Source organism: Neodiprion virginianus, chromosome 4, assembly GCF_021901495.1.
Source record: "Neodiprion virginianus isolate iyNeoVirg1 chromosome 4, iyNeoVirg1.1, whole genome shotgun sequence".
NCBI classification, from domain to species: Eukaryota; Metazoa; Arthropoda; class Insecta; order Hymenoptera; family Diprionidae; genus Neodiprion; species Neodiprion virginianus.
The window spans coordinates 24,281,096-24,297,619 of NC_060880.1; the positions used below are offsets into that span (position 1 = coordinate 24,281,096).

At 41.0% G+C, this 16,524-nt stretch overlaps 1 protein-coding gene across 2 annotated transcripts in view; it reads left to right on the top strand.

Moving 5' to 3' along the window:
* The first annotated feature begins 6,005 nt into the window (after positions 1-6,005).
* Positions 6,006-16,524, top strand: part of LOC124303676 (tyrosine-protein kinase Dnt-like) — a 32,971-nt gene continuing 22,452 nt past the window's right edge. The window contains exon 1 of one of the 2 annotated variants that reach the window (XM_046761181.1): positions 6,006-6,718. In XM_046761181.1, the coding sequence (XP_046617137.1) occupies positions 6,613-6,718 (106 nt within the window). In that variant the 5' untranslated portion in view covers positions 6,006-6,612. The remainder of the gene's footprint in view (positions 6,719-16,524) is intronic. The other variant, XM_046761180.1, reaches the window with a different exon arrangement.

Sequence of the window (16,524 nt, forward strand, 5' to 3'; positions counted from 1 at the left end):
GGCCCGGGTCAAGCATGAAAGAACATGAAACTGCAAGCTCATCAGAAAACTGTAAGTCTCGATAGAGAGATAGCGTTCTCATTTGTCGTTTCCGGAAATTTGCGGAATGGGTGAGTAATTCCGCAGGGGCGTCGCGTCGGCGTGTCTCAGCGATAATTACAGACGCTGCAATCAAGGCGGATTGTCACCTTGTAAAGAGACGCGATAACGGCGCAGGCTACCTTTACAAAAACTTTGGTGGGCTCTGCGGCTGCTGTAGATCCTCGGTGCGCCAAAGACGGAAGAAGCGCCGCGGCCGCGGCTCGATCTCGCGTTAAATCCGCCGCGGTAGGTGCGGCTCGGTTAAACTCCGCGGTAGTAGCCGTAGATATACCGCTGTTTGCCCAGATTAGGCCCGACAAAGGAGCTCGTTCTTACGCGCGCCGCCATGTTAACTCAGTCTTGATTTAACCGAAGCGGCTCTCTGCATTTGCTCGAGATTAAGAAAAGCCTCCTATCTCTGGGGCCTTGTTTATGTTACCCTCAGAAAAAATTCAAAACGTCACGCGGCGCGGCTCGTAATCTTCGAAGGGGCGCGGGGAAAGCTCGCAAGTTTCGTATCGTCGCCACGGTATGAAAGAAACGAGCCTCTCTCTTTCCCTGCTGTTTTAAATGTCAAGGGGGCATATATACGAGTATGCGGATGAAAAGGTGGGTGAATTTTGGGAATTTATATCTTCACGGCCAATCCTTCGGGCTTTGTTTTATTCGGAAGTATTCTGTAGAGCAAGCTTCGTTTGCCTATTTTTGTAGTACAACAAATTAATCTGAAACATTGTTATTGACAATAGCGTCAACTATTTCTCTTGGTCGGATATTTTGCGATTTCCGTAATACCGCGAAATGACTGAACGGAATAAATTAAACGTAAAGATAGTATTCTTGGATATTTCATCTTCTTCGGCATCAGTTTTGAGCTAAGCTTGGATTTTTCGGACAAAGCTTGCAAGTTTCTTTTATATGCAACATAAAAATGTAACAATCTAAAAAAGGAATCGTGAGAGAGAGGATAGAACGACCAGGAATACTGTCTCCTGATTCAAAGTAAATCAACTAAGCCGTTTTTGAGATATCACGGACATTATACGAGATTAAAAGTCAGAACGGACAAGGAACACAGTTTTTTTTCACGATTACTGTCATACAGTCTGCAACTATGTTACCTATAACAAACATTCAAGAAGTTGGCGAAAAAAATGGATTAGCGGCAAAAAATTCGCTAATGCATACCTCGTTGAAGCTGCTAAACACACCTCGTGCATATGGATGTACGAAAGTAAAAACTGCCTTTGCATTCGATAGGCGTAGCTGTTGGGGAACGGAGTAAAGGGATGGTGGCTGTTAGGCGTCCGGGTGGTCTGTGAAATCAGCACGAGGCGAGGGGGGAAGAGGGTGAAAATCTTTTATTTTTCAAATAGGCTGCACCCATGCCGTCTGATCTGACGGAGAGATATATGGGTAAAGGGAACAAAGACGCGAGATGAAATTATAAGTCATAAGTATGGAGTCGACGAGTCGTCGTCCTCGTCGTTCCGTATTTTCAGCACGACCTTAACAGTTTTCAATTAGCTGCAAATTTGCGAAACAAGTTTCAGACCGGGCGATTACTTCGCAGTCCTTAACTTATCCTCTCCAAGAGGAGAGATCTCGTCGTGCAGTTTCCCCTCCGGCTCACTCACGATGTGCACCAAAGTAGGTATACGGTGCAACGGTGCGCTGATCACGCCGTCCGGTAATTTCTTCCTTGATGAAAAAAAGGGATCAAGAAATGATAAAGCAGGCCTCCGTCCGACCGACGGAACGTGACGTCGAAAATGGACGAGTCGCAAAGGGGAAGGGAGGGTACATCTTGGACGGTCTAAAATCATACCTATTTTTAGGAGTTTTTTTTTTTAAAGCAAATGAAACCACTTAGAGCAATTTCAGTAGAAGGGCTTTATTATTTATAGTTTGAAGAATATTTTAGATTTTTTTTCATTGAAATTAATAACAAAATGGCGGCATGCGTAACTTCTCGGGTGCTAACTCCTCACCTGGACGGCAGCCTTCTTGATCGGGCACGAATTACTAGACGTAGGCAATGGTATTACACCATCCACGCGGCTGCAGTGGAGCAATGAAAACGAGAGCCCTGAGGGCTGAAAGTTACGGTATCACGGATTACATTTTTGACTCCTCAGCTGCAGTAGCAGGGGCTCGATAATCTCCTCTATCACGTATCTGTTGCACAAAGCCATAACAGCCCGAGACCCTTCGGTGCACCGCGAGATTATCAATCCACTTGAGAAGACGTCACCTTGCCTCTCCGATTCGCAACGGCTGATACATTTCATTTCATGCCATTCACTGCCTGTCGACCTGCTGTTCGGACAAGTGAGAAGAAGAACTTGAGAGGATACGTATAGGTGTGTGATACCGTGAAATTGGATGACTGTCTTTGACGGACTGGAGTGTTGTACTCGGGAGAATTTTTCTGATAACGTACTTACCGCGCGGCTTTTCACTCATATAATAATAATACTATCGAATGGTAGGTCCTTGTAAAGGAAACGTGCTTTACGTTAAGTATATTATAATTGCGTCTATGTAATCGTCTGCGTTAAAAATATTCCATAAACGTGTCTTTGTCCAAAGAGTTATACAATTTGAGCGTTTAGTGAAGAAATTTAACTGCGTATAACGTAACTTCATCTGGAACAATTGAATTACGAGTTAAAACTAGAGGATCTTGGAGGATGGAATGGGAAAACACTAATTGTTCGTTACTTTGACTATTCAAGCTTGTTTAACAATTGGAATATAATCCCATTCTAATTCAGCTTTATCGCATCGTGTATCAGAGCAATAAATTTTCTACTACCTGTAATTATTCGTGAGACAATTTTTTTGTAATGTAACGATCATAATTTAAAGGGTATCGATTTTGCTGGTGTAACAACCCGCGTTTACAAATGACCAAATTTAAGCCCATTTTGGGGGATTGCTGGAAGATCTTGATGCACCGCCATGCTGCAAGATTGTTTTTAGTAATGACCACCAACGTTCCATCGTTCATTACTTATGCGACTGTCTCTCCGCATGCATCGTATACTTAAGTGTAACGCTCGGCGCATCGACATAATCGCATCCCTGGCCACACAGACTGGCACATAAATATATCAAACGAGGGTCTTGGCACGGTAATCGACGATCACAAGAATCGTACGAAGAAAGAATGAATCGAGGACGATCCCCGGATTGATCGGAAACGCCTTTGGAGTAGTCGTCGGCTTGTTGGGATGTGGATGCGATGCTGGAAGTGAATCGACGTGAAGTGGGATGCACTCTGTCCGAAGTTCGTAGGAGAAGGACTGTGGTTTGTTACCAATCGGACGCGCCAAGCCGGCTCTAAATGGGAATCCAATTTTATGGACTTCATTTTTTTGGCCGTTGATCAGTAACGCCGATTCGCCACAGCTGGCGATACCACTGCGACAAGTGTTGGAACTATCTCCCCTTATCCTATTCTCTGATCCTTCGCAAACGGACTCTCGGGCGAGAGAGGAGTTAGAGCGAGACCGAGAAGTTGTTACTCCACTATTGTCGGCAAGAAAATCTCATTTTATCCTTACAATGAAACTACTGCAGTCTCCTCGCTGGCGAGCCTTCCGTGGATGAATGAATGAATGTTTCCTTCAATAACGCGAATCAAGTTGTACGTATACAGATGCGTGTTCCACACACGTTAATAGGACTTGGCACTCAGAAGTTGGATATAATTTGTCCTTTACAGCTCGATGTTATGTCCAGTCTTACAACATTCGATGAAAATTATATCCACGCTTTGTATTAATTGTTTCAACTCTCTGAAGTGATTTTAAGATACATTGTATTAAAAATACCACACTTTTTATCAATACAATGCACTCATGGATCACTGTACCAACAGTAACGTTGCACATGTGCGTACAGTGGGTCAGAGGCGTTTCCTATCATCGGAGAATGGATAACCCTTTGAACCCAGTGCATGTTTTCTTCAAGATGTTTTATTCCTATCTTTTTTTTTCCTTTTCAATGGACGACGCCGCGGAGGAAAGAAGAGTATAAGGTTCAAGCACACGTATGTATACGCCAACGCATTGCTTACTTTCGGTTGTCGAGCTCGTATAATGACTCACATACTTGGATATAATATGCATACGAGGATGAAAAATAGAGGAGTTCAGCTGGAAGAAACGCTTGCGTTGTATGGCACAAGGCATTTAAAGATTCCTAGGCTATCCCCAAGTCGGAACCCGAAGAAGAAACATCAAAATTTAACGTGATCCGAATTTTAGATCTCCGTGCTGTTCCAACAGAATAGAAAATATCAGGCATCGTGATTTATGCCCTAAACTTGAATAAGAATCCTTAATATGGAAATGTGAGGTACTAATGTAAAACGAACGAAATTACAGTGGGAGAAAAATTTACTAACTGGGCATACAGTAGCCTACGCTACGTTTTTGAATAGTTTCGTTCGTTCGGTTCGATGTAAATTCAAGTGTTTTTCATGCTATGTTTCTACTGCTGTTTACAAAAATAGTCATATTTAAGTAAACTGTTGGGACAGTGGCTAACTGTAAATTGGGCCTCAACAATTGTGCCTTGTTTTCGGCGAGATACTTGTTACGCTCAAAAAACGTATGAATAAATATCACTAAGTTCTCAACTTTTTTGAAGTCACCGACCATATGACGTGCTATCATTTGAATTGCAAAAGATAGCTTCAAGCAACTGGTAGAAAATAAGTCGTGTATGTCAAGACCTAAATCACAAGCAATAACTTCCAACGTGACACCGCCGTTCGTATACATTTGAAATTTTATTTCGCCTCTACGGTTATTCCAACTACTGGCAACTTGTCAAGCGCTATTGGACGCCAAATAAAACGATGGCAAAATTCGGCCGAGATTATGATTTAGCATCAAATATTTTACAGAACTCGTCATAGAGTAGAAAGCGAAATAATGCTATCTACTGTTTCGAGCACACGCTCAATTGTCCGTCTTTATACGATTATAATCGGATAATGAAACTTTATATGAGACGTTTAAAGGAGTGTCCTGGTCGATTTCTAAGTGTCGTAGGCCTTTTTTGCGTTTAAGATACACCGACGTTGATATTTGGTGATACATACGACAATGTTGCAATCGACCAGGGCACCCCCTTAAAAAGTTAAATCGGTTGAATCCTTGTTCCAATTTATTTCCTCCCCCCAAGGAAACTCAATACCATCAGTTAAAGGCGATTGGCAGGTTAACGTTAAAACGAACTAAAAGATTTTGAATGAAAAAATTGTCGACTATCATGACTCGTATTATATTTTGATTATGCAACTTTTGCAATGAACATTTCTTAGCGTCTTTTACCCTTGATATGATAATTCATTAATCCCCTTCAATCATGATATTTAACTTTAATAAAACCAAAATTTCTTCGATATAAGGATATACGCGTTTAATTTTGGGAACCCTTCACCCGCCTACAAAAGCCTTAATCGATTTCAAGATGGACACTCGAGTCCTTTAAAAAAAAAAAAAAACGTTTGAGCTACGAAATATAATTTTGTATTTTACAAGCAATCAAATTTGATTGATATTGTAATATCCTGCTGTGCTCGCTCCAATATTTCATTTGTGCTTGATTATTTTCGATTTTTCTGTTACGTGCGCTTTCGAAATTTTTTTATTCAAGGACCGAAGGATGGACCCCCTCGTGAGAATTATTTTTTCAACGATGGCAAGGGCGGCGACGCGACGTTTCTAGGGACGAGAAATTGCTCCGAAGTAAGCACGAACAGACCATAAGGCAGAGCTTTGCTGACTTACGGCGAATGCACCATGGCACAGCGGGTGCTGCCGGGTCGTTCGGGTCTCTTCGGCCGCGTTCGGGCGTCGTCGTCATCAGCGGCGAAACGCGAGGCCAGCGTGAGCGGGTGAAGCCGATGGCTGAGCAGACAACTGGTTGTGAGTAGTAGAGACGGAGCAACGCGATCGTTCGCGTCGTCGAATATAAAGCGTCGAACCGCATTCGATCTTTGAGAGAAAAACGCGGGTTCCAAAAGACACCGAAACCGGGGAAATTCGCGACGACGAATTCACCGAGGGTAGTAAAAAGCCCCGCGAGCATTCTCGTCGGCCAATATTCACTATTATCGACGAATTTCTACATCGCTCCGAGCTGTCAAACGCTCGGTTTATTTTCGGAGCTATTCTCGGCGGCTGCATTCGAGACACTCTTCATTCCCGATCGGAAAACTCGTGCAAATTTCATGTCAACATCCAACGAGCGAAAGGGGGATAGAGAGAGCTTGCGGCTGTTACGAGTGCGGGAATAACGCGCGAAATTTGAATCGCCGAACGGGAACAGTTCTGTTTTTGTTTTCGTTGTTGTTGGTCTTGTGCTTCACTCTGGACTCTGAAATTTCTTCCGCCATCCGAACGTGACAATTGACAAGTGTGTTTTAACCGCTTAATAATATGTAATGTTTCCCTCGTCAACCCGGGTCGACTCCAGGGTTTTTTTCGGTTTTTAAAACTGTCCGATCTCGAGATGGTTTCCACGCTCTTCAAACTTGCAATTTGCTTCCTGATCCTTCGCCAAGGCGCGGGCAACTTCAACTTGTTCCTGAGCCAGGCAGAGGTTCGAAAACTAATGGGTAAGCCGATTTACTATTACTCTGGACGATCTGATTCTAATCTAGTTTAAACGCAAGTAGAAAAAGTTGTCATGAAATGAAAGCCATTCAAAATTGTTTCACACGTTCGTTCCATCGCGAATTGGTCTGCTTTACACAGCGAAATCAAATCTGATGATTTGTTTACTGCTTTTGGAGCTAATTTTACGGATAAAAATGAACTCGTAATGCCTAGTATCAAACAAATCTTGAGGAACTATTCACTGGCTAGTTTGACATAGTCTTGAGTTTTGAAGTCTAAGACTCAAGACTTTGTCAGACTCTCGTAAGCCCAAGTAAACCACAGTACCAATCAAACTGGGCATTGAAAATGAAATTTTCTTCCCTTTGATCTGACTCACAAAACGAAAGGACGATAAAAGATAAACTTATGGTTTGTTCTGCCACACATAAGCGAGTACATAGATGAATCAAGTCTGCAAGTTCTTTTACACAACCGGTGGAAAGTCAAATAAAAAATGATTACCGAACCACCAAACATCCGTGAATATCTGGTAAAAAGACGAAATGGAAACGATTCTATCTGAATCGTGATGCGACGAAAAGTATCCGTCAGGTACACGCAGCCACGCCTTTAACAATGCCAATATCAGCAAAAAATAAAAGGATCCGAGAAGGCGTGCGATTCACCTGATGCTTGAGAAAAGAAAGAAGAAAGAGAAGGAGTTGACTTTAGTCGGACACACGGTGTTATTAGCCGGCCACAAGCCGTGCGGCGAGAACTACTGCCTACCTACATAAGTTATTTACCAGTTATCTCATCACTCGTCGTCTGTTTCAACTCACGTACACGCTGCACTCGAACTCTCAAGTGCATAGTTTAAATTCTATCAAATAAATCTCACGGCGCGACGGATTATCTTACTTTCAACGAATCACGCGACGTGAAAGCGAGCCACGCGTTAAATCTCATCGCAGACGGCTCGCTTCAAGTGATACGGAAATATTTGTCGATTTTTGGAGAATCGATCTTCTTACCCTGAGCATCGATTCACAGAATCGAACGAACGATAAAAATTAATCGATTTTCAGAACCAAATTCACGTATTCGCATTACTGCCGATCGCTCGTTTCGGCATTCATCATTCACCCACCGAGCGGGATAAACAGAGACGTGAAAGAAAACAATTGCGGAAATCCCGGCGTTTCTTCGCCTAATCTTTGCAATTCGCATCCGGTATCATCCGGGAAGATTTCCTACCGTAACATCCGCCTGACTCTGCGGTGATCGCACATTTGCGTTTATTGCGGCTCAGTGGGCAGCCTGCGAAATTTTGTTCGCTCTGTTGAACGTTTCACGCAGGAAAGCTTCTCAAAGACGAGGGTATGAACGGAATGTATTTTCAGAGGGAGCGTGGTCAGTCTCGGCGAAAATTATTATACCTGCATCACTCTTGTTTGCGTAAACAGAGTGGATACGTTATTATAGATGAATCGGCCGTACCGTCTGAGTAAAAAGTTGCGAGGAAAAACGGAAAAACGTCCCTGCCGTACGTGTACTAATGGATATGATTTTAAGGTAGGGGGGATTTAGGAAAAGGTTTGATAATTGAAACGTTCAATATGATTAAACTCTGGTGTCTTTGGGCCGATTCCAATGTTTTTGCAATCATTCCACTAACTGAGCCCTGAAAATCTTCGAAATTTGTCTGAAAAAACATTTTCAAAAATCCTGCATTAAAGTAAGATTGTAAAGTTACAAAGCGCCAATGTGATCGTTATCCGTTAAAAAAACACGAGATTTCAATTATTTAGAACGTTCGAATCGTAAGATCTTTTTTCCAGTGTTACATACATCAGGAACGTTGTTTCGCTCGCATTCACGTATCATCAGCGAAAATAGCATCGCTGAAGATTTTCCAAACGATTTTTGTCTCATTCTCAACTTTTGCCTCTCATCCTCGAAGCGATGGGGGTGAGAATACGATATTCGAAATTTGTGTGAAAAGCGCGATCGGGGATGAATTACGCCACATCCAATATTATACATACCTTATTCTATAACCGGAATATTTACGATCCATTATTCTCGACTCACCCCGCCAGCTCATTGTCAGCCAGGCGACGTATGTGCCGAGCTCTGCAGTGTAGGTACCCACACACCGGGGCTGTAATAAAATATTATAACGAGGGCCTTGTTAAACCGTGGAGGCGTGGGGCGCAACAGGACCGGTCCTAGTTTGTTTAGACACCGAATAATCGACAGTCACTTTTTCGTCCTTTATTTCCTTTCCCTTCGTTTCTCTCGCCCTCTCTTTCTATTTCTCGTCGCCTTTCTTCTCGCTCTCACTCTCTCTCTCTCTCTCTCTCTCTCTCTTCATTTTCTGTTTATTTTCCCGCTCCGCGGCTTCTCCTCCTCCTCCTCCTTCTTCTTCTTCTTCTTCTTCTTCTTCTTCTTCTTCTTCTTCTTCTTCTTCTTCTTCTTCTTCTTCCTATTCCCAATCGTCGTTTCTCTTTTTACGGTGGGCCTTACGGAAAGGGGGCCAGAGGCCCTTCGGATCCTTACTCCCCGATGTATATATATATATATATATATGCAGACGATGGGTTGGTATATACCTACTTCTTTCTGACCGCTGCCCATATGGACTCCCAGACTCTGGTTCAAGGAAAACTGGGTTTCTCATTTCGAACCCGAACTTGCTACTAGGGTTCCCGAATGGGCGTTCTCTGGGGTAACTGATCGTGATGAATTAACACGAGTATTATGCAGCCGTGCTGTTTCGTGAATATGCAACAGAACCGCGATTGAAAAGAAAGAAAAATCTCATTTCGAAAAGTGCTATGAATTTTGGATTATTTTTTCGTTATTGCTGCTGGTCAGGAAAATATATCCTTACGAGGATGTATTTTCTTTTTACTTGTGACATTTCTTTTTATTACTCGACCAGTCTTAAAATCCTAATCAATTAGTCAAGCATTTCAAATTTCCTCCAAACAAATTCAACTCACAGGCGCGTCGCGTAGACAAATTTTCCCTCAATGAAATTTGCGAAGACGCGAAGCTGCAAATTTCAAATAAATTATGAAAAATCCTAGAGGGAACGTTAACGAGACGTAAAAGAGACAAAATTTCGATCAAACCTGAATGCAGATTAATGCAGTACAGCCATACCCGCGTCAGCAGTTGCGATACAACGTGGGCGACCTACCGTACCTACTATGTAGTATAAATTAATATTCTATAGCCGTGTAGGACAAGGTACATAGTTGTAATCGGCGCTACTTTATATTAATCAACGCTACGACGTCGACGGCTGTTACATACGCATTGTACGCGTGTGGTTGGTAATTCGGTTGCACCAGCACGCGCTTGACAAAGTTACACAATTACGTACAATACGTACCGAGAAACACGTATAATAGATGTGATATGCCTATGCGCACGAGCCACATCACCCTAAGAGCTATTACCGTTGGATGTATCGTTGCATTAATAATCACGTAAACCAGAGTAATTATACAACGCACGCTTTTTCCGCTTTAATTTTATCCCACTTAGTTAACAATATCGGTTGAGTGTGTTACGCAACGTGTAACGCACATTCATACGCTTGAAGTTTAACTCTGGAAATAGCACCACCGTATTGATTGCTCGTTCCCTTGATTATAACGTTGCAAAATATACCGTCAAGTTGTCGACTTAAAAAATATGCGCCTAATAATAATAATAATAGTAATAATATTTCAACACCACGTTAGATAGCCCAAGTTTTTCTCTCGCTTTCATCAAATATCTAGTGTTACCAAGGATAGCGAATTTTTACACGGTTTTGATAAACGTTGATCGTATATTTCTATAATGATTTGCCCAAAAAATGAAAGTTTGAACACTTGGAATTGTTAGGATATTTTTGTTACGAATTGTGTGGCTAGGCGAAGGTTCGTTTTTATAAAGTTCGTTATTATTGGTGGAAAAATAGTGTCGTAAGAGACAGGAGCTAACGAAAGAATAGATGATTGGAATTTCGTTCCGAACTAATGAAAATATTAATATATTAATCCAGTAGTCGATGTGTTTGCAGTAACGTGAAATTTTTTTTCTGCGCGATATCATGAACGAATTTATTCGTTAGAATAAATAAATGACGAAACGATAAAATTTCATTTCACAATATCGACTTGGTTTTTTGACAAGCAAATAAATTACTCGACTAAAGATTCACATGAATAAATATTTTTATGTCCAAACTACTTTTTTACGATCCTTATTATTTAACGATCGGTTTTTACCTTCATCTGCATAACAGTTCATCTGAATTTCCAAGAACTCGTGCAAATTCATCTCGAGATTCCTTGTATAATAAATGTCAAACCAAAGTATGGCATACGATCCCGCATACCTGACAGCGTGACCCACGGCGGCGAGAAGAATCGATAAAATTAGTGCTGCAGCCTATGAGAATCGAGGTAGCGGGGTATAAACAGGTCCCAAAAATCTGACCGTTATCTAACAACACCGGGATTCTGTGATCAGGGCGGCACCTCAGGGTCGTATATGGCATCTTATTTAGATAAGAGAGTCTGAAATTTGTCTCGAAATAAGGCTTGCTTGCCTGCCTCTGGTGACCCATTCGAACGGAACTAATCTTTGGCATGCGCCCCTTATAACCGCAAGTTTTAAACCCTGCCCGCCGGAATCAGGCGCCTTTTAGTCCAGCCCACGCTGTTAAATACTGTTGAGCTTAAAAGGAAATTGATTTTTCGAATACCTCTGGTCTCTGAAAGAGTCATCCGGTATCCTAAAAGACTTTCCAAGTTCCGCTTTAACTTGTTTGCAATTTTATAATTCGCTTTTGTGGCGAATTTTTGACTGAACTAAAGCAAAGACTACAATTTTCTCGAATAGAAACGAACAGATTTCATACAAATTAGCGATTTGATCACAAACTTAAGGTATTGATTGAAACGCAGCGGCGTTGCAATCTGCACGTCAACTACGGTACACACGTGCATACATCGAGCCGACTTGTAACAGGATTATTCACATGCATTGCGTGTATAATATCTATATCATCATTGGCAACTGAAATCTGAGGTTCAATCTCACCTGGCTCGTCATCACGCACGTCTGACGAGGACTGCCTGCAGCAAGAAGTAATATCACAGGATGCAATTTTTCGTAAATAGCTTAATCCAGGGTAAACTGCCACTCCTTATTGTATGTGAAAGAGCGTCCATTACCTTGAAACTTTCTTCTGAATTGACTCGTGATAGTAGAATTGGCTATTTCAAAAATTAGTGTCTATTACGCCGGTGAAATTATATATTCATTAACCCGAACCACAATCGACGTGAGTTTTTCATAATAAAAACAACAATTTTTTGGTCTACTATGTTCAAATCAGCAACTATACGCATGACGTGTCGTTCGTGTTAGGATATTTCACCGCTGATTACAGGATCGTGAGATTGTGTCCATATTTCAGAACGATGACGTTTTCGTCAAATCCAACTGTACGACCTTTTAGTGATCGAAAATTGAGAGATGGTACGAGGCAATTACAGCTCGGGAGAAGCTTCGAAAATAATTCCGTACAGTCGAGTATAACCGGTGAAATCAATCACCTTGGGGTGACATAAATCATTCGTCAGCCAACATCGATCCTCATCATACGCCGAATATTCTTATAGATATCTGATGGATCGACGTTACGCGTCGAGGGAACCGTAGGCGGGAAAAAAACGCTGGGGTATAAAATAATAACCATCCGAGATTAGAATCCCGTTTAATTTGGCCACGTCAAATCACTGGAAGTTGAACAGGAATCAACTGTCACGGGGCAGTGTCAAAACACTAAAACACACCGAGGCGAGGGGCTGGTTGGCTTGCTGGCTGGACGCTGCGATCCCGCAACGCTGGACCCAAAAGCCTGGCTTAGCGTTGTGCGTCGGGCTTTCGGATCCTACCTAGTTAGGGTCTGACAGGCCCATCTTGATGTTACCAGCGGAGTGGGGGAGACCTCAAAGGGCCCGCTGGGACCCCGTGAAAACGTTTATGTACGCTCATAGGCGCCGAGAGAACAAATTTCGACGAAAAATATCGTCTCGATTCGAGATTCGTATTCGCAGCGTTTCTTTACTTTATTATTAAATCAGCTTTCAGAGACTCGCGATTAAGTTTAAAAACGTAACGATATCTAATTGTTCAAATCCAGCGAATTATTTTCAGATTTATTATGCTTATCATGAAAAAAAGTTTGAAGATTGAGAACCTTGGCATTTCTTCAGATTTAATTAAAAAATTTCTGAACCTGCGTGTAACGACTGAATTCTCGAAAATCGTAGTTTGTCACTGTCGCAGTCAAGACTGATTGTAAGTATACAAGTATGACTATGTGACCACTTTTTCTTATGTAAGCAAAAATTTTCAATTTGAATTAATTATTGGCACATTGTGTTCTCAAAATTATTATTTGACTCACTTTTTATCGCAATCGTAAAAAGACTTTTCGACGAATATTTTTCGTATGCCATAAATACGAAGCTGTCAAAAGAAACGTAATCACCTTAGCCTGGTCAGGTAATATATGAGAAATTTCAGAAATTTATTTGGAGGATTAGTCAACTGGAAATAAAATTGAGGCCATAAGAGATTAATTGCGCTCTCAGTTCAAAAGGATATCTTGCTGGCTCCTTCAATAATTTACTACTAAGTAAGTTTAGTACTAAAGTTTTATGATCTCAGCGTTTCTGAGTAAAATAATTATACCTACATACTTTCAAGAACAGTCGGGCATAGAGATCCACCACGTCAAAGCACACAATTCACTACAAAACGTCATCTAAATAATTCTGTGGTGAATTTCGTGCGTTTAAAATATTTCAGTGACTTTTCTAAATGAAAAAGTCGCCATTCTTGTATCGTCGAGAAAATTTTCTCATCGATAGTTCCATTCATTTCTGATTAACCCCTTACCGTATACAAACCCACATTATAAGTACCAACCGTCCAACTATTTGAGTAAATGTAAAATCTTTGTTTTATCTCCATCATAATTCATGCAATAATGGGTTAAATAGTTCACTGTTCCCGGCAAATACCTTGAAAACTCGTCGCTATTACGACTGTTCAATCAGTTGTCATAAAAACGTTGAAAAAAAAAAACAAATCACCAAGTCTGAAACGAGATTTCCACAGGGAAGAGAGAGACTCGTACGAAGCATCGGCTTTGGATTAACTCCAATCTATCACCGCGTAAGACTTATTGTCAGTTTGCAATATAATTGAGAATGAGGCCTGACGATGTTCGCCGTTTTGCGTACCCACGTCTCGCAGGCAATAAGAAACGACCGCAGTCGAGGGACGTCGAGATGTCGGACGGCATGAGAGGAACGAGCAGCGACGCCTCTGGTTCCATCAATCTCCGAGCTCCTCGTTAAGACGGTCGCGTTATGCGCGATGCAGGATGAGCTTCAGAAATATGCGTGTGTCAGTCCTACGTGTCCTGATTATATCCTTCTCCCTTTCCCTTCCTGCTCTGCGTTGAAATAAGAAAAAGAACAACGAAGACGACACGCGAAGGACCTTCGCTCAATGATCAGGAATATTGGACATTTACATGCTCGGGGTCGACCCGGCGATGGACCCCCGTCGATTCCTCATCTCGAACGAACCACGGATTATTATTGTACATATTATATACGCCTATGTACCTATAACCTCACCGCGATTTATGTGCCTACTTGTGTATTTTGAATGCCGGTTATGCTTCTTCTCCTTCATCTGCTTCGCGTAGATCATATATACAAGATACTACACCTGTAAAACCGATCGTTATCCGCTGACAAATAATATGTTCGTTTTTAGGACACGAGTTTTTTTTTTTCCAACGAAATAGTTTTATTACGGCGACAATGGTTATTTGTTTTTTCTTCTCTACTGGAGTATATTTTTTTTTTTCTCAATTTTTCATATTGCGTAAAAAGTCAGGGTGGCCACAGTTCGTCTGAAAAACCTTAGCGAACGTCAGGGATTTCTTTTGGTTTAGACAAATTCTGTAAATTAGGATTTTTAATGCGACGCGGTATTTCAATTTTTCAACGATTGTAGTGTTAATTTAGATTAACTCTTCACGATTTCAATACTCGCTCACTCGATTGTTATAAAATACATCTGTATAGAAGACGTAAAAGATGATAACAATAACAACGCGAATATGTTATAGGTACGTGCTTTAGATTTAAGATTTATTTTTTCGTGTATTAATGAACTGGATATTCAATTCCAACGTTTTTGAATATAGAGAAAATGTTGCAAAACGCGATATGTCAAAGCAAGTAGTTGAGAAAACGACTCAATTTTAAATCAATTTAAGGACAAAACTAAAGTGTGTGAGTTTTAATTGAAACAAGGCGGAAAGTTTTGAAAAATCGGTGCCTAAAATTTCGACACAAAATTTGATATTTTAAAAAAGAGAAAAAAACAAAAACGGTGAAACAAAATTCAATTTATGGAATTTTCCACAGTTAAAAATTGACGGAAATGATGAATGATATCTATTCTAAAAAGTTACTCTGTACAGGAAACATTTTAAAAAGCATCCTGCACTGAGTGTTTTTCCTTTTATTTCTCGGCACATTAATCTGTAAAGATTTGTCAGGGAAAATTATCACCGAAGAAATTACGCAGAGTAGTTGGAAAACAGGTTTCACGATAAACAAATACATCCCTACACAAACATTGGATGCCCTTCCTCTATAAGCTTCTCCGGGAATTGAATTGGTAAAAAGTAAGTGCGGAACGGACGCGGACTCTGTTGCATTGGCGCAAATGCTCAGGGGATATTCGCCAGAGACTGTTTCAGCCCTCTCGGTCGTATATCTAGTTCTTGAGTAGTGGGTACCTGGTCGAGTGTCTTTGAAATCCCTCGGGGCATCGGGGGAGCTCAGAGTCAATTCCATTACACGGCGATTCAAACGAAATAATTTCACACCCCTCTGTCACCCCATTTTCGAAAGTTTAAAAAGAAGGGCGTTTCGCGTTGCGACCCTAACTCAATTCGTTTCGAACCCGTCACGATAAAGCTACTTCGCTGTCAAAGTCAGCCAGTGAAACCGGAAATTACGCGTCTTCGCAGACAATAATTCATGGTTGATGTATAGCCCAAGTCTTCCACTTGCAGTTGGTCATTCGTCTCTTCTTGTACGGCTAGTAAATTTGTTTGATTCAACTTGAGCCACTTGACGTTCTGCAATTCTTTGTACATCTGCGATGTGATATGTGTATTAGCACGGTAAAAGAGAGGGCATTGACTACATTCAGTCACAAATGGAACGGTTATGGACATCGAATTGTTATCAGCGAAGGGACTTGAATGACTGCAGTATTGTTTGACATCACGAGGAGTCAATAGAGATAATGGCAATCACTGAAAATCATTGCGGGTTAGTTGAAATCGGATGATAACGACGAACAAGTCTCGTAGCAAGCTTTGGACTTCAGTGGAAATCACGTGATAAGTTATCGAAATCAATGTCAATTAACTGAAATTATTCCTTCGACTTCGAAGTGAAAAGCCTTTCGGTAATAACTATTTTTAAAATAAAAATTTATCCGTAATCCCTTTTAAATTAGAGCAGCAATCAACTTGAAATATATATATATATATATATATTTATATATATATAATAATATATATATATATATATATATATATATATATTTCATACTATAGATGTTAAATAAAATTATAACAAATAAAACGTGACTATTACGTATAAGACCCGTATATATTTTCTCAATTTGTCAATCTCGGTTCTTTCTC